This window comes from Mesoplodon bidens (genome assembly GCF_964165515.1).
Source record: "Mesoplodon bidens genome assembly, chromosome: 17".
In the NCBI taxonomy this organism is placed as follows: domain Eukaryota; kingdom Metazoa; phylum Chordata; class Mammalia; order Artiodactyla; family Ziphiidae; genus Mesoplodon; species Mesoplodon bidens.
In genome coordinates, this window is record NC_138174.1 from 4,287,697 (window position 1) to 4,309,376 (window position 21,680).

Below are 21,680 nucleotides of genomic sequence, written 5' to 3' on the forward strand. Positions count from 1 at the left end.
CGCTCTGTCCGCGCAGCCCTCGGGGAGCGGGGCCCGGTGGGGGAGGCCGGCCGGCCGGCGCGGCGCGGGCCTCAGGGAGGGCCGAGCAGCCCGAGGCTTCGCGACGTTTTTGCGACAGCGCGGCCGTGTTCCGCGAGTCCCCTCCCTCCGCTCTCTGAGGAGGTACCGGCTGTTGTGCGGCGCTGCCTTTCTGTCTGAGTGGATGGGAGAGCGAGCGAGCGAGCGAGTGAGTGAGTGAGTGAGTGAGTGAGTGTGAACGTGTGTGAGCGCGGCGAGGCGCGAGCGCCCGAGGGGCAGTCCGCCGCGCCGTCCTGCCGCTGCCCGCCGCGGGGGCCGAGCGCGCGGCCGGAGCGCAGGGTCCGGCGCCCCGGAGCCCGCGGGGACAAGGGCAGCGACCGCGCTCCCCGCCCCCAGCCCTCGTCCCTCGCCCTCCTGCGCCCGGGGACCGCGCCGTCCCCACCGGCCGGCCCCCGCCCCGCCGCCCCCCTGGATGTCCCCGGCGCCCTCGCGGGGCCTCCTCCTGCCGCCGCGGCCGGGCCGGCGCTGCGGCCGCCGGGCGTAGAGCGGGCGGGTTCCCGGGGGCCGCGGCTGCCGGAGCCTCCCCGGTCCCCACCCCCGCCCCGCGGCGCCGCGACCCCGCTCCCCGGCCTCGCAGGCCGTGACAATGGACTATGACTTTAAAGTGAAGCTGAGCAGCGAGCGGGAGCGGGTCGAGGACCTGTTTGAATACGAGGGCTGCAAAGTTGGCCGAGGCACTTATGGTCACGTCTACAAAGCCAAGCGGAAGGATGGGTGAGTGTCGGCGTCGGGCGGGCGGCGGCGTCGGGCAGGTGGGCAGCCTCCCTCCGGCCTGGGTCCGGCCGGCCGGGCTCGTGGAGGAGCTGGTGCCGAGGGGGCCGGGCCCGCACGAGACCCCGCGAGCCGCTGCCTCAGTCTCTCCTGGCGCCTCTCGTCGGGCAAGGGAGCTGTGTACTTTTATTTCAGGGGTTTCGGTACAGATTTCTTTAAAATTTCATTATGAAACGTCAGTTTAAATGATCTTTAAGGGGGGTCGATTTATTATGGGAACCTTCTGGGGCTTTCCTCAACCGCCTCTGGACTGACATCCATCAGTCTGGAAGGGAAGCTGGGATCCTTTTCCCCCACCAGTTTGTGGTTGATTTACGATCAAATTCGGCTTTTATGTGGGGGAAAGAAATCAGCAAGTCAGTGTGGTTCTGAAGAGTTCCTGCTGGTGATCACCTGCCGCAGAAACGGAGTAGTTACTCTTTCGATATCATTAGCTGTGAGTTTTACCTAGAACAATGGGGGTTTGGTGCAGGGTGGGTGGTGAGGAAAAAGGCTGATGGCAAATAGGGGAGTCTTGTTCAGGCCGTTCCCCCCAGATGTAGCAGCTGGCAATGAACTTTCAATAATCTCTTTGCTTCAGATATTCTTCCCTAGAAATATTAAGTCTGACTGGTAATGCTCCCGATTTAGTTGCCGAAACCGGCAGGTGAAGTGTTCACTTTTCCTTTGTCACTAGGTGAATAGCTTGTGATATTGACAAAAGAGAAGGCATTTCTTAGTTGAGAAAATATAATTTATTAACTCCTTGTTTTCCTCTTCTAAAAACGGGTGTTGTCTTTATCGCCTTTGACACTGTAGGAAACTGCTGGAAAGAGAACGTCAAAGCTTGTTATATAATCTTTAGATTTTACTATAAACAAAGTAGGTTTACTTGAACATCACCGTTAGTTTGGTTAGCTGCTGTTTAACGTTTAAGATAATTGCTTTTTTCCCCCCAAATCACACAGGAGGGTATGTTCAGAACTATATTAGCACTACAAAAATGGAACCATTCATAAAGCTGAAGTTACCTGGGCTGGGGGGGAAGCCACATTTATAAATACTTTAGTATTCTAAATATTGGCGAAAGAAGGGTCTACCTATTCAACGTTTTTCTTGGATTTCCTGAGATACCTTTCTAAAATAACTTCAAATGGACTCTAAGAGGAAGAAGATAGTAATTCTCCTTAATTTGGAATGTGCATTTCCGTGCTTATATGCAGCAGTAAAGCAGTACTGGTATATGCAAAAGGTAGGGATTTGAAAACTTGATACTGTGGGTGCTGCATGTCTTTAAAAGTACTCTTTAGCAGAATGGATAGTCTGGTGACACTTGGGAAATCAGCTTCTGGAGGTGTTGTTGACTCTTGTTTGATTGTATTTCTCATTGAAGTATTACTCTGTAATAACGTACATAATTAAAAAGTTATCCTTGTTAACTTCCCATACAATATTTTTTAAAGGCCTTACACCATCTCCCTGTCCCGCAATATTATGTAATTTGGGGCATATTTATAAAATCCCTGATCCCATGAGATTAGACATTGTAGTGCATTTGACTAGTCTGTCATCTTTTTAATAAAATTCTGGTGACCTTAAATTCTTTCTAATCTCTCTGAGAAAAACCAGTTCTATTTTCATAAATTACCAATTTAAGCTAATAAAACATACAAATTTTATTAACTTTGATTTTACATTTTATGAAAAACTGTAATATTGTTTACTAGCAAGAGGTACTTTTGACCACATTTTATATCTCATGGTCAGGTTTTAATTTAGGCTAAGAATAATTTTAGAAGAATTATACAATTTAAAATTAGCTGAATGTATAATATATGAACATTTCTTTGTCATTCATGATAACCAAAAAGTAGGTAGCACTGCATTTTGGAAAAATTAACTTTTTGTTTATAATTCTTTGGGCTTGTTTTCCAGTGGCCTCTAATGATTTTGTTTATAGGAAGAACTGTTTTTTAAAAAATGGATGAAATGTCAAGAGAGTTTTAAAATTACTTAAAACAGTTTTTGTGCTCCAGAGGGAATGTTTTTCGGCTTCTTATAACCTCACTCTGGTAAAATGAAGCTCTTTTGATCTTATGTCAGTGAAATGTAATTTAATGCATTTTAGTCCTGGTAAAATAAAATTTGTGGCTGTTTAATCTTTTATAAAAAGATGATGATCAAATAATTTGTTTCTAGTATTGATTTACTTTCAAATGAAATGATATATTCTGCAACTGAAATTTCAGAGAACTCTAGGAACCCAGACAATAACACCTTCAAAGAGAAGACTGAGATTTACAATAAAATGAAATAAATTTCATTTAGATGTATTTGGCTATTAAAATGAAGGTATCTAAATGTATCCTTTCAGTTGTCCAGTGAGCATCATAGACATGAATAATTAGTAATGGAATTTAGACCAGAGGAGTTAGCTGCTTAAATTATTGTTTTAGGAAATAAGACAGCTTGAAAGGTCATTTCTTTGATTTTAAGTATTGATAGTACTCTGCTGCTAGTAGACTACACTTTTGGTAAACTCAGAATTTTAAGGAATGTGGGGAAGGTGGAATACTTTATTTGAGGCATGATTATATACATGGAAAGGGGGTCTTTTATAGTTGTGTTATTTTCAGATTCTAATAGAGTTAAAACATAAATGCATAGTAAATCTTGGGAATAATTCACTCTCACTGTCACATAAATGAGATAGAGAGTGTCCTTTGTGTCTGAACACCAAAAGGGTCCTCAGTGGGAAGCAGGGGGATTCATTTTCTTTCTGAGTCAATTGCATTTCCTCTTTGCAGAATTTAGGCAACCAAACTTATCTTGTTTAAAGGAATGGAAAAGTGTGAGAACCAGAAAACAATCTGTGTTTTTAAATTCTAAATTCTCATTATTGGCACTGAACATTGTAGAATTTAAAAATTAATTTGGGGTAAGAGTTTGATTTCCAAAAAAGAAAAGCAAAAAGACTTTTCTTGAATAGGGTTCTTAGGCTGCTGTACTCTATGTTCAAAAGAACAGATACTATATAATTGGGATTGTGTGTGTGTGAATGTGAGAGAGAGAGGGAGAGAGGGAAATATACAGAAAACTTTTGTTGGGGCACTTCTGTAGACAGCACAGAGATTAGTAGGCAGTGGTAATGATAATAATAGCTAAATTACTGAGTAAGTCTTAGGACCTGGGCAGAGCCCTTTACAGCCATCATCTGTTGAATCCTCACAAGTACCATACAAGTCAGTTGTGTTTTTTTCAGTTTTATAGTTGAGGAAACTGAAGTTTAAAAAGGTTAAGCAAATTTGTCCATGGTTACATGACTAATTAAATGTCAGAGCTGGAATTGGGGGATTACAGGCAGGTCTCTTACTCCACAGCCCAGGCTCTTAACCATTATGCTTCATATTAAGATAAATATAAACATAGACATGGGGATTTGGTGTTTTAGTGGGTCATTCAGAAAACATGAATGCCTTATCACAGGACTAGTCTTTTCGATTAACTGATACTTTTTTAGTATGTTCCTGAACAGCCCTAGTTTTTCTAGTGCTGCAAAAGTAAGTGTGTAGCTATGTGGTGTATACACACACACACATACGTGTATGTCTGTGTGTGTGTGTGTGTAGGACCAGACTCTAATGGGGCATGTTGGGATGTGAAAATTCTTCATCCAGTGCAAAGAGCTCTAAGCTGGGGAGACTGGAGAACTGAGTTCAGACTCTGCCTCTGATCACCAGTATGACCTTGGGCAAATCATTTGCCCTTGTAGACCTTTGTTTCCTTATTTCTAAAATTACGGGGTTTGAGTTGATCATTTTTAGGGCCTTCCTAGTGTTATAGTTTGAGGAAGTAAAAATATAAAATACTTTTGCAAGATCAGGTAAGCAACCACTAAGACAAAAGTTTTACTTTAGACAGTAGTACACATCCATGTTTCTTAGTCTCATGCTTTAATGTGGGTTCTCATCAACTGCCAACAAGAAAATAAGTAGGTTCCGAAGACTTGTCAGCTCCCTTACCTAACATGCCTTGTACCTGTGGCATTCCCTCCTGTTTACATCTTAAGGTGTGGGATTTATGTGGCTGCTCCCCTCCTGTGAACCATTCATTTGGTGGCTAGCACGAGGAGCGCTTCTGATTTGATCTGCACTAGAGCTTTTAAGTCAGCTCTAATTCCTTAGCTGTGATCGGAACTTGGTTGGAACCCTTTATTTCCCCTGAAGGATTCGAATAGTTTTTCTTCTGACTATTGCTGAACCGTGTATCTAGGTTCAGTTTAAGTATTTCTTTAGATGTCAGAAATGCCAAATACAACATGTAATAATCCCCATCGCTGGGGATTTTGTATGCCTAATAAGGAATATTCCTTATCACATTAAAAAAATGGGATGGAAAGGGACAAGCAGAATATTCACTAGGGATTTCTTATCTACTTGCAGTTGAACTTACCTGCCTTAGATACTCAGTGCATTCAGATCCACCGGGTAGGCCACTTTGAGGTTTCATGCTTAGATCCCGTTTTATTTTTTTTTCCTTTTTGAAATAATTAATTAATTAATTTTTGGCTGTGTTGGGTCTTCGTTGCTGTGCGTGGTCTTTCTCTAGTTGCGGCAGGCGGGGGCTACTCTTCATTGCGGTGCGTGGGCTTCTCATTGCGGTGGCTTCTCTTGTTGCGGAGCATGGGCTCTAGGCATATGGGCTTCAGTAGTTGTGGCTCGCGGGCTCTAGAGCACAGGCTCAGTAGTTGAGACGCACGGGCTTAGTTGCTCCACGGCATGTGGGATCTTCCCAGACCAGGGATCGAACCCGTGTTCCCTGCATTGGCAGGTGGATTCTTAACCACTGCAACACCAAGGAGGTCCCAGAGCCCATTTTCTTAGTAGCAAGACTGGCAAATTAATTCATTTTGGATTTGCTTATTTGATTATTTTACTGTTTCTTCTAACATTGCAAGGAATCTATTCCCTTATTCACTCAGCAAATATTTACTGGACCCTTCTATCTGCCAAGCACTGTATAAGGTATTGAGAATGCCAAGATGAATAAAATATTCCATTTTTGAGAAGACATCTACTGAGGAAACAAACTTAATTAACCAAAGCAATTTAATAAGCATTATGATAATTAATACAAGGTGCTGTTGGAACACAGACCTGGAAGCCCCCACCTGCTGAGGGCTTTCGGGATAAACCTCTCAGAGATGGCAGCAGTTCCTTGACTCTTGCAGGACAAGGAAGATCTCATCAGAAAGTGCATTTCTGTTTTTAACTTAGTTTTCTTTCTTGTTTTCTTTTTTTAATTTTAGTTTTAATGTTTTGGCCGTGCCGCAGGGCCTGTGGGATCTTAGTTCCCCAACCAGAGATTGAACCCGTGTCCCCTGCATTGGAAGGGTGGAGTCTTAACCACTGAACTGCCAAGGAAGTCCCAGAAAGGGCATTTCAAAAGGAACAGGACAAAGGGTTTTTTTTTTTATTGTGCTCTTACAGACCCCAGCGAATTTTGTGGGTCTGAATTATGTCTTCCCACGCCTTTCCTTGCTTCACCTTTTCTGTTGCTGGCATCATGGAGCTCCTGCTGTTTGTGTAGTGCTACATACATGTGCTACAAGTGTTCCATTGTACCCATTGGACATGATGACGTCTCTGTGATTCAATGTGAGGATACATTTATCAGCATGTTCTGAGCACCGTAATTGTCTCTGTGGCAGCTTCCCATCTCAAGAACATTGGTGAATATCCAACTGTCTGATTTAGGAATATCTCTCATCTGTAAAACTGCCATGGCAGAACAATGGCCCTGGATAGCAGGTGACTCTCCTTTGGCCTCACCTCCCTGAGGAGTAGGGATCCAGAATTTTCTGTGCTGCTGAGATGGTGGTGGCCAACAGGTTGGAGGGGAATTCCTCTTGTTGGGACTCTCAGTTGTGTGAGAAGATGGTAGGGAGGTGGCTTCTGGCAACCGAATTTCAGCTAGGAAAATAGAAATAATGACAAATTATTAGAAGTTACTGTAGGTCATTTGCAAGCTTATCTACTTTTTCAAAAATTAGTTCTCTTGGCAGTTGTGTTCAGAATTATGATTTACAAACATTTGAAATATGATCCATGTGTAATTGGGACTGTATATGCCAAATCAGTGTTGAGAAATAGATATTCTTCCCTGTGGCTGATGTCATCTTTTTTTTTGTTTGTTTGTTTTTGCGGTACCCGGGCCTCCCACTGATGTGGCCTCTCCCGTTGCGGAGCACAGGCTCCGGACGTGCAGGCTCAGCGGCCATGGCTCACGGGCCCAGCCGCTTCGTGGCATGTGGGATCCTCCCGGACCGGGGCACGAACCCGTGTCCCCTGCACCGGCAGGCGGACTCTCAACCACTGTGCCACCAGGGAAGCCCTGATGTCATCTTTTTGTAGTGCCTTGTATTGTTGCATCCAACCCTCATTGTCTCTTTATGTTTTTATTCTTTTTCTGTTCTTAGCTGCTGCTAGAGAGTGAAAATCCTACTGTCCTTACCTCTTTCAGAACAATTTGTAAATCCTTTCCTTCACAGCAGCTTAACTAGGCCTTGGCCATCTCTTTGTTACTTAGAAACTACTGTGATATTTTTTGTCTTTAAATATTTCTTGTCACCTCAAGGCAGTTCTTGAAGTTGTCACTAAAAAGTGACTTTCACCCGTTAGTTTGATCTTAATACTTGAAGACCCTTAAGTTATCATTCTCTCAAGATTCTGTAGTATAGTGATTGTCAATGTCACAAAACCAGTCTCTGCTGTAGTAGGCTGCTTCTACTGACAGAGTTATGTCTTGTCCTTCAGGTGTGTTGTCACAGAAAAAATGCTGAGAATCCCCTTTTTAAAATTGAGATATATCACATACCATAAAATTCACCCTTTTAAAGTGTGCAGTCTACTGACTTTTAGTGTATCCACAAGGCTATGCAATCATCACCACTAATTCCAGAACATTTTTATCATGTCAGAAGAAACCCCGTATCAATTAGTAGTCACTCCACATTCCCTCTCTTCCCAGCCCCTGGCAACCACTAATCTATTTTCTTTCTCTGTGGATTTGCCTATTCTGAACATTTCATGTAAATAGAAATATATAGTATGTGGCCATTTGTCTTTTACTTAGCATAGTGTTTTCAGTGTTCATTCATGTTGTGCATGTGTCAGTGTTTCATTCCTTTTTATGGTTGAAAAATATTGCTTTGTATGGATAGACCACATTTTGTTTATCCATTTATCAGTTGGTGGACATCTAGGTTGTTTCTACTTGGCTATTATGAATAGTGCTGCTATGAACCTTCATGCGCAAATTGTTGCGTAGATATATGTTTTTGGTTCTCTTAGGCAAATAGCCAGAGTCATATGGCAACTCTATGTTTAGCTTTTTGAGAAACTGCCAAATTTTTGAAAGCAGCTGAGAACCACTTTTGAGTGGCTTTACCTTGACTTTGGTTTAGAACCAAGATTTGTCCTTTGTCCACAAGACCTGGACACCTTAATTCCCAGGACACCTTATTAATCAGTAGCCCACCTTATTCCCAGGAAGGTGTTCACACACTAGTCTATTGTGGTGATTCTGAAATACAGACTAACACAGCTGCTCCTCCTCCATCAAATCAGACCGCCCTTCTGAACTTGTTCTCAGGCAGCACCTTGTGCTGGGAACAGTTTTCCCTCAGCTGAAATCGGTTCCAACATTTAGCTTCAGAAATCTTAACTGCTTTATCTTAACATACAACTCCAGTAATTCTCTCTTCACTCACCACCCCGCAAAACATAGTTAGTTCTTCATAGATATATTATGTAACTACATTAGTGTATATGTGGTTAATGTTTATATGTCCTTTGGGTCTTTCTGGTGAAGGTTTATGGGTTAGATATTATAGATTTCCTCTAGGGCAGTAATTGTGTGCCCCTTACTTCCTGGCATATTGCCAAATGTCAACAGGTATTTAATACTTTTTAATTTTTGGTGTACCTAAAATTCATATTTGAAAATTTTCCTTTTAAACTTGCTAAACTTAAAAACTTGAGCATATTTTGGAATAGAAAAGCAGCGCCTTGTGAAAATACCCTGAGGAGCAAAGTTAGATGGGCTGGCTAAATTGATACCAGGAACAGAATTGAACGAAACCAAAGGCCAAAGGCAGATGCAAGCTTTGTTAATTGACTGAACCAAATAGAAGTCCCAGGTATTTGAAAAATTGAGCCACTACAAAGAATAAAGTATTTTCTAAAGTATACCTTGTAAATGAATCAGTTTACAGGGGGATCAGACCTATATTTCTAACCTTAAGGAAAATATAATTAGTCTCTGAACCAGAGTTGACATTTAGTTTTGTTTAAACTCTGTGGTTGTTTCATATTTGAAGTTTCCTTTTGTTATGTGAATAAAAAATTATATAGTTTAACAACTACTCAAGGTAACTCAGTTACTCCTCTCTCTAGACAAGCTCTTTAAAATCCATAACTTTATTATAGCCCATGAATTCTAACAAATAATCATCCTAAGGAGAGGAATTCTTCACATCATGATGCCTACTCTGGGTGTTTCTGTACACCTGAATTTTATACCTTGTCTAGAGAACTAAGGGATTGAAAAAAAAAAACAAACCCAAACTTGTCAAATAGTGGTATTATGGTTTATATTAAGCAAGTCATTATTTTAGGGGAAAGAGGAGGTAGGTATTGAAAAATTATTTTTATGAGGCTTCTGTTTTAAGGAAAGCCAATAAACCGTGCAAAATTTAAGCTCGTGTAGAATAAATACATTTGTTTGGAGTTTTTTCACTTTATGAAAGAAGCCCTTTAAGTAAGGGAGCTCTCCTAGCATACTTATCCTGTGACTCAGTTTGCCAAAAATTCAGTTTATACACATTTTCCAAGAAAATGTTAAGCACAGAGTAAGGAGTACTTACCTGTATTTGTTTTCTAGTGCTGATTTAACATTGAAGGTTCTTTTAAATGTAAACTTAAGTCATTTAAATATTTGATGTTCCATTATAGTTTCTCTTTAGCTGTAGTTTTAGGGGGGGAAAAATATGTGTATTTACAATTTATTTGGTCGCTGTTCATTGAATGTCTAATGTGCCAGGTTCTGTGCCAGGTATGGGTGATTCAGCAGTGAACAGACCATAGTTGTAAGTCATTAGGGGACTTAAAGACTTTGAGGGGCACAGGCAAGTAAACAGGTAATTACAATATAGTGGGATACAGCTGTGATGGAGAAGATGATTAATGAAATCTACTGTGACCTTATTTTTTTTCATTCAAGAATATTATGCGGAACTTCCCTGGCAGTCCAGTGGTTAAGACTGGCGCTTCCAATGCAGGGGGCGTGGCTTCGATCCCTGGTTGGGAAACCAAGATCCCACATGCTGCGCAGCCAATAAATAAACAAACAAACAAACGGATGGAGAATGTTCTTTTTTTTTTTTTTTTTTTGCTGTACGCGGGCCTCTCACTGCTGTGGCCTCTCCCGTTGCGGAGCACAGGCTCCGGACGCGCAGGCTCAGCGGCCATGGCTCACGGGCCCAGCCGCTCCGCGGCATGTGGGATCTTCCCGGACCGGGGCACGAACCCGTGTCCCCTGCATTGGCAGGCGGACTTTCCACCACTGCTCCACCAGGGAAGCCCGAGAATGTTGATATTAAAAAAAAAAAAAAAAAAGCATGTTATGCATCTTTCCATGTCAGTAAATATAGCTCTAAATCATCAGTTTTAATTATTGCTGGCATCACATTATACACACCCACACTCACACCCACACACACAGCCACACACACACACACACACACACAGTAGATATGTATCCAGTTAACCAGTTCTCTAGTGATAGATGAAATTTAAGTAGTCTCTAAATTTTAGCCATTGCAGTTAGGGAAGTACCTCCTAGAATATGACTACAGTTCTTCAACATAGTATCAAGCTCTTGCAGTGGAATTTTAGGGTCAAAGATTGTATACTTTCAACAGCTGTATTTCTGTTATAAAATAAGATTGGATTATACAATTAATAAACTCTCAGGATAAAAATTCAAACAGTGTGTAAGAATAGGCAGGAAGATCATTGTCAGCCCCTCTTTGTATATATGCGTATGGGAGCAGATACATGTCTGGGTCGACTTTAAAATTTAATATTTCATTCATTTTGAGCAAATAATACATGCGTATGCAAAAAATGTGAATAAACTGAGGAAGTGAAAACTTAAGTCTTCTCACCTCTGTCTCCTCCAGGCACTCATTTCTCCTTTCACAGCCGTCCACTGATACGTTTCTTGTGTATGCTTTCCAGTTTGTGGACACAAACATCTTTGGACTTTATGGTATTATTTTTCATGCGTTAACTCTTTTATTTTTATAAAGTCACATTTATCAGTGGCTGCTGGGTTATGTGTAAGAATTAGTTAGAAAGGTCTGTATGTCATCATCTTTAAACACAAAATGTATGATGGCGTATACATATATTTTGTTCCTTGCTTTTCTCAGTTCATATGTTTTAGAGACTGGTAACAGCACATGTAACGTAATTCATTTCATCAGCTCGTCATTCTTTTTTATGAACATAATATACATATCCAGTTGAAGGACATTTAGGTTGCTTTCATTTTTTTTTTTATGCCCTTAAGCAGTACTGCAATAAATGTCCTTTATATCAGTCTTTCCACACAACATTCTCTCAGATGGAGACAGAACTTCGCAGGTACCCAGAAAGCTCCCCACAGGGATATTTGCTGTGGATGATACCACTGGCAAGGAGCAAAGTCTTCATGAAGCAAGAGAAGCTCCCTTGCTATATCCACAGGGAGTTTTATCCCTCCTGGCTTCTCTCCAAAGTTTTAGAGACTGATCATCATGCCCAAGCACAAGTTACTGGTAACGACCTAGTACATAACTGCTAGACTGCTGCAGTGCAGGTCAGTTTCCCAGGAATGTCTCTTTAACAGGCCTAGGCTTCAGGCTCTTTGGAGGTCCAATCTTATGCACCATTTATACTCCCATCAAAACTCCCAAAACAAAAACTTAATCTGGAAGGAAGAAATGGAAATAAATATAATAATGACATGCTTGAGTCCTGGGGGTAAATGCATTGTAAAGTTGGAATTGTTTATTCTTTTGGAAATTTTGCTTTAGGTTTTCTTTCCCCACATAGTCCTATATATTTTAGATTACTGGTTGGCATAAAAAAATTGAGTCTTGTGGATGCTTAAGATTACAGTCATTATTAAGTTTACATGTTATTTTATGTTCACTTTCATCAGATGATCTTTCTCTCTGTTTCCTGTTGCTTGGCCTTGGTCATCCTTTCATTTCCTGACCAGCATTGACCTTCCTATACCCAGTCTTTTCCTTTTCTCCCCTTTTTGGCTTGCTTTTTCTGTTTGGTACTGATTTTGGCTTTGGCCTTGCTCCTTGTCACCATTGTCAGTAGCATTCCCCTCTGGGCTGGCCTCCCTTTCTGCTGCCAATGCAATTTCTTGACTTTGTGTATTCAGCAGAGGGAATTATTTATGTAGGTAAGCAGGCAGCTGATTATCTACTAGACAGTTCTGATGTATTTTATTAATTTGGAAGAGACTTTTAAAAACAGTTTTAAGTACTACTAAACATAACTCTTTCTTCATAGACATAATTTCTCCTTAACAGAAGTTGGAAAGTACTTACTCCTTACAGATAGATAAGAAGCTGAAAAAGTACGCAAACATTTAATCTTTTTATCTGAAAATCTATTTTAGTACACAAGAGTCCAGGGCTGCTTGAGAGTTTAAACCAGATACCCTGTAGCCACAAGTTACTACTGTCCTGCTTTAGCCAAGACTAGCTGACCTGCAGAGCCCCTTTAGGCTTTTGACATGTGCTAGGCTTGGACATGCAGACGTGGAAAGCATTAGGAAGTCTGTCAAAGTAGCACACACTTCACATATTTCATCTGTTTCTCTAACGGATTTTTTTTTTGTGGGGGTGGGATGGGACCGTTCAGTTTCGGAAGGTGATTCAGCCTGATCTTCTTTAAGTACTTGAAGTTTTCAATGCAAGCGAAAAACACTAACCAAGTATACCACTTTTTAACCTTTATTTGACTTGGATCATGTAGCATTTGCTCTATTTCTGTTGCACTTTGTAAGAACTGGACTCACTGAGTTTAAGTATGCTTGCTGGTTTTAAATCAGAATGCAGTACAATTACATTTTTCCTTAGTGAGATTCTGTACTATGATTACCCGTGAAATGTTTTGGAATATAAGATAACATTTGCCACTAGTCATTCAATATTTATTTTTAAGTGTTTAAAAAGTAGTTTTGATTTAGTTGCAGTGTACTAAGTAGGGAAATTAAATACCAGTTGTCTTCATGGAGAAAATATTAGTAAAACCTTTCAAGAAGTTATACATTTATACTTCATAAGGTTTTTTAAGCGCTTTATTGAGATATAATTCACATACCATACAGTTTACCTGTTTTAAGTGTACAGTTCATCATCTTTTAGTGTATTCACAGAGTTGTATGGCTGTCACCACAGTTTAATTTTAGAATACTTTTATCCCCCCTAAAAGAAAGCCGGTATCCATTAGCAGTCATTCCCCTTTCCCTCCAACCCTCCAGCCTTAAGCAACCACTAATCTGCTTTCTGCCTCTGGATTTGACTGTTCTGAACATTTCATTTAAATGAAATCATATGATATGTGGTCTGTAGTGATTGGCTTCTTTCACTTAATATAATGTTTTCAAGGCTTATCCATGATTTAACATGTATCACATTTCGTTTAGTCATTCATCAGTTGTTGGATATTTGGGTCATTTCCACTTTTTGGTTATTATGAATAATGCTGCTGTGAACATTGGTGACAAGTATCTGAGTCCCTGCTTTCAGTTCCTTGGATATATACCTAGGAGTGGGATTGCTGGATCATATGGTAACTGAATGCTTAACTTTTGAGTAACCACCAAACTGTTTCCTCAGTGGCTGCACCATTTTACATTCCCACTAGCAATGCACAAGTGTTCCAATTTCTCCACATCTTTGCCAACACTGATTCCCCACCCCCCTTTTTTTAATATAGCTGTCCTTATGGCTATTAAGTGGTATTGATTTGCATTTCCCTAATGATGAATGGTACTTTTGTATCATTCAGTATCAGTAAATACTTCTCATGTACTTATTGATCATTTGATTATCTTCTTGGAAAAACATATTTATATCCTTTGCTCATTTAAAAATTGAGTTATTTATGTTTTTTATTACTGAGTTATAGGAGTTCTTTCTATACTCTGGGTACTAGACCCTTATCGGATAGATGATTTGCAAATGGCCAATAAGCACATAAAAAGATGCATCATCAGGGAAATGCAAATCAAAACTATGAGATATCACTTCATACCTGTTAGGATGGCTACTATTTAAAAAAAAAAAGTGTTGGCCACTTGTATATCTTCTTTGGAAAACTGTTCAGGTCCTTTACCCATTTTTTAATCTGGTTGTTTGGTTTTTTGTTGAGTTTTAGTTCTCTGTATATTCTGGATACTAATCCCTTATAAGATATACAATTTACGAATATTTTCTCCCATTCTGTAGGTTGCCTTTTACTCTGTGGATATTGTCTTTTGACACATCAATTTGAAAAATTTTCATGAAGTCTAATTTGTCTATTTTTTCTTTTATTTCCTGTGCCTTTGTTGTCATAATCCAAGAAATCATTGCTAAATCAAGGTTGTAAAGCCTGTAGTTTGTAGTTTTAGTTCTTTAGGCCATGGATCCATTTTGAGTTAGTTAGCCAGATTTTCTCCTAGAAAGTTTGAACTAATTAATACTCGCATTCATAATGAACAGGAGTAATGTTTGCCACTCCCTTGATCAGTGTTTTTATTATTTAATCTTTAAAATAATTTTCTTTTAATCTTTGTAAATTTGACAGGAAAGCTATGGAATCGTGGTTTTATTTACATTTGTCTCATTAATATTTAAACTTACGGTTTCTTGTTTTTTCATTATTTAATTTCTTTGGTGAATTGCCTGATCATATTTTACCTATTTTCCTATAATATTTTTCTTAAAATTTTTTTTGTGAGGTACTTCGCTTATTGGAATATTAAATTCTTTTATTCATGTTGCAAGTATTTCCAATTTTTTATTTCTCTATGATATTTTAATATATAATCATCTGTCATTCTTTCTTTGCTTCTTTTTTTTCCCCATAATATTTTAATACTTTTCCACTTTTAAATACTGGTTTTAATTTTGTGATTGTAACATGGAAGATCCAACTTTATTATTTTTCTTTTAAATTTATTTATTTAATTAATTTATTTTTGGCTGTGTTGGGTCTTCATTGCTGCACCCGGGCTTTCTCTAGTTGCGGTGAGCGGGGGCTACTCTTCGTTGTGTTGCCGGCTTCTCGCTGCGGTGGCTTCTCCTTGCAGAGCACGGGCTCTAGGCATGCGAGCTTCAGTAGTTGTGTCACGTAGCCTCAATAGTTGTGGCTCACGGACTCTAGAGCGCGGGCTTCGTGGTTGTGGCGCACAAGCTCAGTTGCTCCGCGGCATGTGGGATCTTCCCGGACCAGGGCTCGAACCCGTTCCCCTGCATTGGCAGGCGGATTCTTAACCACTGTGTCACCAGGGAAGCCCCCCAACTTTATTATTTTTAAAAAATATCATCAGGATCATAAAGCTCTTTAGAATAGTTACACTCTACACACTCCCAAGATACTTTAAAATGATTATGTTTTGAGTTTGTAGATGAACAATGACAATAATCCAAATACATTGTGCGTACAACTTGGATCAAATACTGGTGAAAGTGTTTAATTGGACAAACAACTGATAAGCTTAAAGATAACCAGCACAATTTCACAAGAGAACCAGCTCAGCCCAACTAAGATTTTCTTAATAGCAGTTGACACTGATGTTGTATAGGAGTACAAATTAGTTGATGAAACTGAGCAAATGGGGGCCCCATTCCTCCTTTCCCTTTTTTTGTATTCCTACATCCCTCCCAGTCATCCTCTTCCTTGGTCTGGCTACCCCTGTGGTGAACCCAAATCAAGAGTTGCTATGATCACCCTCCACCAGAAAATCAGGAGCCCTGAATTCCGAGTGAAACACTGTGCTCTCTTGAACTGTACAGTGGACACTCAGGGACAAAACCCCTCATCACCAATATTTTTGAAGTTTCTATCACAGTACAAAAGAGTAACTGAGTAGAAAAGAGAGGATGATGATTTATTTTTGCTTGGGGAAGAGAAGTGGGAAATAACTGTGGATGAGAAAACATCATGTATATTCAGTACGTAGGAATTAGCCATATGGAAATAATTCTAGAGGGCCTGAATGTTGTCTAAAGGGCTGGTACCTCTCCAAATTTTGATCTCTTTTAAACTCCTTTCATATTCCCCAACACATTTCTAAATCTGGTTGGGCAGGATTAACCCTAGTGAAGTACCAGTGCAATTATCTGAAGGTAAAATGTATCTTTTTTTTTTTTTTGCGGTACGCGGGCCTCTCACTGTTGTGGCCTCTCCCGTTGCGGAGCACAGGCTCCGGACGCGCAGGCTCAGCGGCCATGGCTCACGGGTCCAGCCGCTCCGCGGCATGTGGGATCTTCCCAGACCGGGGCACGAACCCGTGTCCCCTGCATCGGCAGGCGGACTCTCAACCACTGCGCCACCAGGGAAGCCCTTTTTCTTTTTTTAATACAAATATTTTTACTGTAATCATTTTATTTACAGAATAATTTGCAAAAGTATATCATTAACATATAGTGCAAATACAACTAATGTAGATTTAGACACTGCTTTGTAAACTTTCCATACCTTTGTAAAATAAAGCTATCCAATTTAGTCATGATAGTTACTCTGTGGTATGTGGGATCTTCCCGGACTGGGGCACGAACCCATGTCCCCTGCATCGGCAGGCGGACTCTCAACCACTGCGCCACCAGGGAAGCCCTAAACTTTTCTTTTTTGAACATCACAATATAAAATGTTAACTGGTGATGTAGTAAACTGATAATTTGTCTCATTTGCCTTAACTAGCGTTACCACCATATAGGCACTTTTCCTCGTAGTCAAAGTATGAACAGCATTTTTCTGTAATAAGGCATATTCTGTGCACATCATTTAGAGAAAGGTAAATTAAAAAATAGAAAAGATTTATGGAGCATGAAATCTGCGTGCATGTAACGTAAGCATATATTTTATATGTATTCTCCTCTCTGTACAGAATAATAAATACCACTGTATCTGATGCAAGTAATTCACTTCCAGGATTGTGTATATTAAGTGATCAGACTAATCCCATCATTAAATTATCACCTTGCACTTACCATTAAGACTCCATTACCATGTAGGAAATATATACAGGACATGTTCCACGTGACATGACTTTCTGCTTTACAAAATGGGTCTGGTTTCTGTGTTTCTGTAGAGGTGAACAAGTCAGCAAAGCGTCTACAAAATGCCTCTGATTTATGTAAGCACATTTGTGTATAAATACAATGAAGATTCTGAAGTGGGCAGTCATTTCTACCTCAGTGAGTACCGTTCCCTGCCCCTACTCCATGTTTCAAGGCTTTTCAAAGGGGCCTAAGACTAAAAAAGGTATTTTACATTTAACTTCTTACAGCAACTAAAGAAAGAATTTCAGTTTGAATCACATGGACTTCTTTACTGCCCTGCTGAAGTTTCTGATCAAGAGGCAAACAGGAGCAGTGCCCACATTTTCTATGCATAATTTGCAACCTATCTTTTTTAAAAAATTATTTTATTTATTTATTTATTTATTAGTTTTGGCTGTGTTGGGTCTTCGTTGCTGTGCGCGGGCTTTCTCTAGTTGCGGTGAGCGGGAGCTACTCTTCATCGTGGTGCGCAGGCTTCTCATTGCAGTGGCTTCTCTTGTTGCGGAGCACGGCTCTAGGCGTGCGGGCTTCAGTAGCAGTGGCTCACAGACTTAGTTGTTCCGCGGTACGTGGGATCTTCCTGGACCAGGGCTCGAACCCGTGTCCCCTGCATTGGCAGGTGGATTCTTAACCACTGTGCCACCAGGGAATCCCGCAACATATCTTTTAAACTGACCCAAATTAGAAGAACTAACAAACACACGTGTTACTGAATACTAGAAATATTGACTCAGGTGTCAAACTCAAACAGCGATATTTGCTGGAACAGGTAATACCGTATATCCTCTCACAAATTTCAGGAAGACGTGAGCTCATTTTATTCTGCTCATTTTACCAGAAAGTAGTTTATACCTATAAGGTTATACGGATGTTTCTCTTTGAAGGCAGGCAGAACCAATTTAGGAAATTACCAAATTGTGTCTGTAACAAACTGAAAAAAATCTGTAGCACACAGTACACAACTAAAAATACAATAGAACTATAAAGATATCTGGAGAAAAAAACTAAAGCTCTTCACTCTTTCTCCATCAGAACCGAAGTTCTCCATGGGAGTAAGACTAGAAAAAGGTGAAATCACAGGTTATTGACAGCCTTCAGTTATTAAGAGACATTTTGCATGACAACGTGAATTATGATAGAAATCAGTAGCAATGAATTCTATGATTATACAAAGCAAAAAAGTCAAATTCTGAACACAGACTTGACTGTATTTATGATATTTGACTCTATGTTATGTTAATATGTAATCATCTGTCATTCTTTCATTGCTTCTGACTTTTCTTCACTGTAGACATTTTTTCTTACATTTCCTTCTAACATTTTTAAAGTTTAAAAAGTTTTGCAGTTAAATTATTTAATCTTAAATTTATTTAGTATAAGATGTTATTAGGGTTCTAACTGTAATTTTTCTAGTCTTGTTAATACTGTTGAATAATTCTTTTACAATTGATTTGAATTTGAAATGCCACCTTCACCATTACCCTAAGTTCTCTTAATTAATTAATTAATTTTTGGCTGCGTTGGGTCTTCGTAGCTGCGTGCGGGCTTTCTCTAGTTGCAGTGAGCGGGGGCTACTCTTCGTTGCGGTGCATGGGCTTCTCATTGCGGTGGCTTCTCTTGTTGCGGAGCACGGGCTCTAGGCTCACGGGCTTCAGTAGTTGTGGCACGTGTACTCAGTAGTTGTGGTGCACGGGCTTAGTTGCTCCGCGGCATGCGGGATCTTCCTGGACCAGGGCTGGAACCCGTGTCCCCTGAATTGGCAGGCGGATTCTTTTTTTTGTGTGTGTGTGGTACGCGGGCCTCTCACTGTTGTGGCCTCTTCCTTTGGGGAGCACAGGCTCCGGACGTGCAGGCTCAGCGGCCATGGCTCACGGGCCTAGCCGCTCTGCGGCATGTGGGATCTTCCCGGACCGGGGCACGAACCCGTGTCCTCTGCATCGGCAGGTGGATTCTCAACCACTGTGCCACCAGGGAAGCCCTGGCAGGCAGATTCTTAACCACTGTGCCGCCGGGGAAGTCCCGACTGTAACTTTTAAATAATGGTAGTGTTGCAGGTATTTTTGCCTTTTGATTTTAAATGGGAATGTTTCTAGTGTTTCTGTGTTAGGTAAGAACTCTTATTTTTCTTCTCATAACATTATTAGATATAAGATTGACGTATGCAGTATACCAGCTTGAACAATTCATTTAATCTCTTTGAACACTTTGGATTTCTTGTCTGTAAAATAAATTCATCCCACAGAGATCCTTTGCATAGTATAATAAGATAAAACATGTAAAGAAAGTTTTCAAGCTCTCATAAGAGCTTGAAAAGTTACATGTAAGTTACACGTATTTTAATGTATTTATTAATCTCACTTGTTCAGTCATTTGTGATTCCCTATTTCTCCAGTACCCAATTATGTTAATTTATATTTTTCAAGAAGAATTTGTGATGTTTATTAGTAGTTAATTTTCCTAAATATGTCTTTTTGTAGATAGTAACTTATAGTGCTTCTGCCTACAATGTCATGGTTGTATTTCTGAGAAATCTCTTATGAAAAATCCCTTATAAAAACAGCTGTTTCACTGGGGTAAGGGGGCTAGAGGGTTTCTGTTGAACTTGCTGTGATATAAGTATTTTTATAGTTGTAATCTAAAAGGAATACATCTGTTGACTAAAAATGATAGAAATAAACTGAATGTTTCCTCCTTTACCATTTAGTCTACTCAGAAGGTTCTTAGATTCCCCTATCATCTTTGTCCTTGACTGTGCAGTCTTGCTTGTAGTACTGTTACCATTGCCAGTGGTAAAAGAATAAAAGAATGCTTGGGTAAACAAAACAGTTCCATTGCAGAAGAACACCCAGACAGTCAACAGTGCATCTGTATGTGGCTGTTCTTTGCATCCAGATATTATTTGTCCAGTTTACTCTGTGCTGATTCCAGTTTGCATCCTAATAATAATGCCTTTGTGTGGTGATTTTTTACCCCTAATTAATCAGTGATGTTATAACCATATTATGTTGTAAAAACTCAAGCTATAAGAGACTTGCCTATATTTGCCAGTACAGGGTAAATAGTAAGTACTGTAAATATTTGTTGATTGCAAGTGACCAGATGACCCATTTTGTAGACTGAGATACTGTTAATGTTCTAGCTCAGTGCAGGTGTTGATGCTCGGCTCAGTCAACTGTGCTTATTGATAGGATCTAGTTGTACAAATACATTTGTTCTTGTTAAAGCACTTGAATGGGTGGAAAATTCCGGGGGGGGGTGTCTAGAAAAACATGTGTGGAGGTGGGAGTTGTGCAGATGAAGCAGTAGTCCCCGCTTATCCACATGGGATATGTTCCAGTACTCCTAGTGGATGTCTGAAACCACGGATAGTAATGTAACCCTATATTTACTATGTTTTTCCGTGTACTAACATACACAGTGTGGGTACACTGGACAAAGGGATGATTCTCATCCCTGGCAAGACTCAAGATTTCATCATGATACTCAGGATGGCACACAGTTTAAAACTTATGAATTGTTTATTTCTGGAATTTTCTGTTTAATATTTTCGGACTGTGGTTGACCATGAGTAACTGAAACCACAGAAAGTAAAGCCATTGGTGAGGGGGGACTACTATATTCACTGTATCATTTAGATCATGTGTTGAAAACAAAGTAGAAAATGTAATCCTACCATTGTACAAAATCATAGTACCTTTTTACTTTTGACGAGTGTCGTCACGTTGTAGGAAGACGAGAACTAGAATAGGTTTGGAGAAAGGCAAATAAAATGATTGGAAGAAGGGTACCATTGCATATAATCTAAAAGGATTTGGTCTTTCAGCTTGGAAGTTACAGGGATGGATTTGAAGTATAGTTGGCCCTTGCTACAGGGGGGAGGGGGTCAGGGTCGTTTCTAGGACCCCTTGGATGTCGAAAATCGAGGATGCTCATCTCCTTTTTTTGGGGGGGGTGCGGTACGCAGGCCTCTCACTGTTGTGGCCTCTCCCGTTGCCGCTCCGGACACGCAGGCTCAGCGGCCATGGCTCATGGACCCAGCCGCTCCATGGCATGTGGGGTCTTCCCGGACCGGGGCACGAACCCATGTCCCCTGCATCGGCAGGCGGACTCTCAACCACTGCGCCACCAGGGAAGCCCTCATCTCCTTTTTGACTTCCCTGGTGGTCCAGTGGTTAAGACTTCGCCCTTCCACTGCAGGGGGTGTGGGTTCGATCCCTGGTCAGGGAACTAAGATCCCACATGCCACGCAGCATGGCCAAAAATTTTAAATAAAGTGTAGTATTTGCACATAAACTATACATGTCCTCCCATATACTTTAAATTACCTGTAGATTACTTATAGTAATGAATACAATGTAAATCATATGTAAGTCGTTGCCAGTGTGCAGCAAATTCAAGTTTTGCTTTTTGGAACTTTCTGGAATTGTTTTTCCTGAGTATTTTTCTATCCACT

At 40.4% G+C, this 21,680-nt stretch overlaps 1 protein-coding gene across 3 annotated transcripts in view; it reads left to right on the forward strand.

Annotated features, from left to right (window-relative positions):
• The first annotated feature begins 573 nt into the window (after positions 1-573).
• Positions 574-21,680, forward strand: part of CDK8 (cyclin dependent kinase 8) — a 100,751-nt gene continuing 79,644 nt past the window's right edge. For all 3 annotated transcript variants that reach the window (XM_081215099.1, XM_081215100.1, XM_081215101.1), the window contains exon 1: positions 574-792. In XM_081215099.1, coding sequence (XP_081071225.1) covers positions 665-792 — 128 coding nt within the window. In that variant the 5' untranslated portion in view covers positions 574-664. The remainder of the gene's footprint in view (positions 793-21,680) is intronic.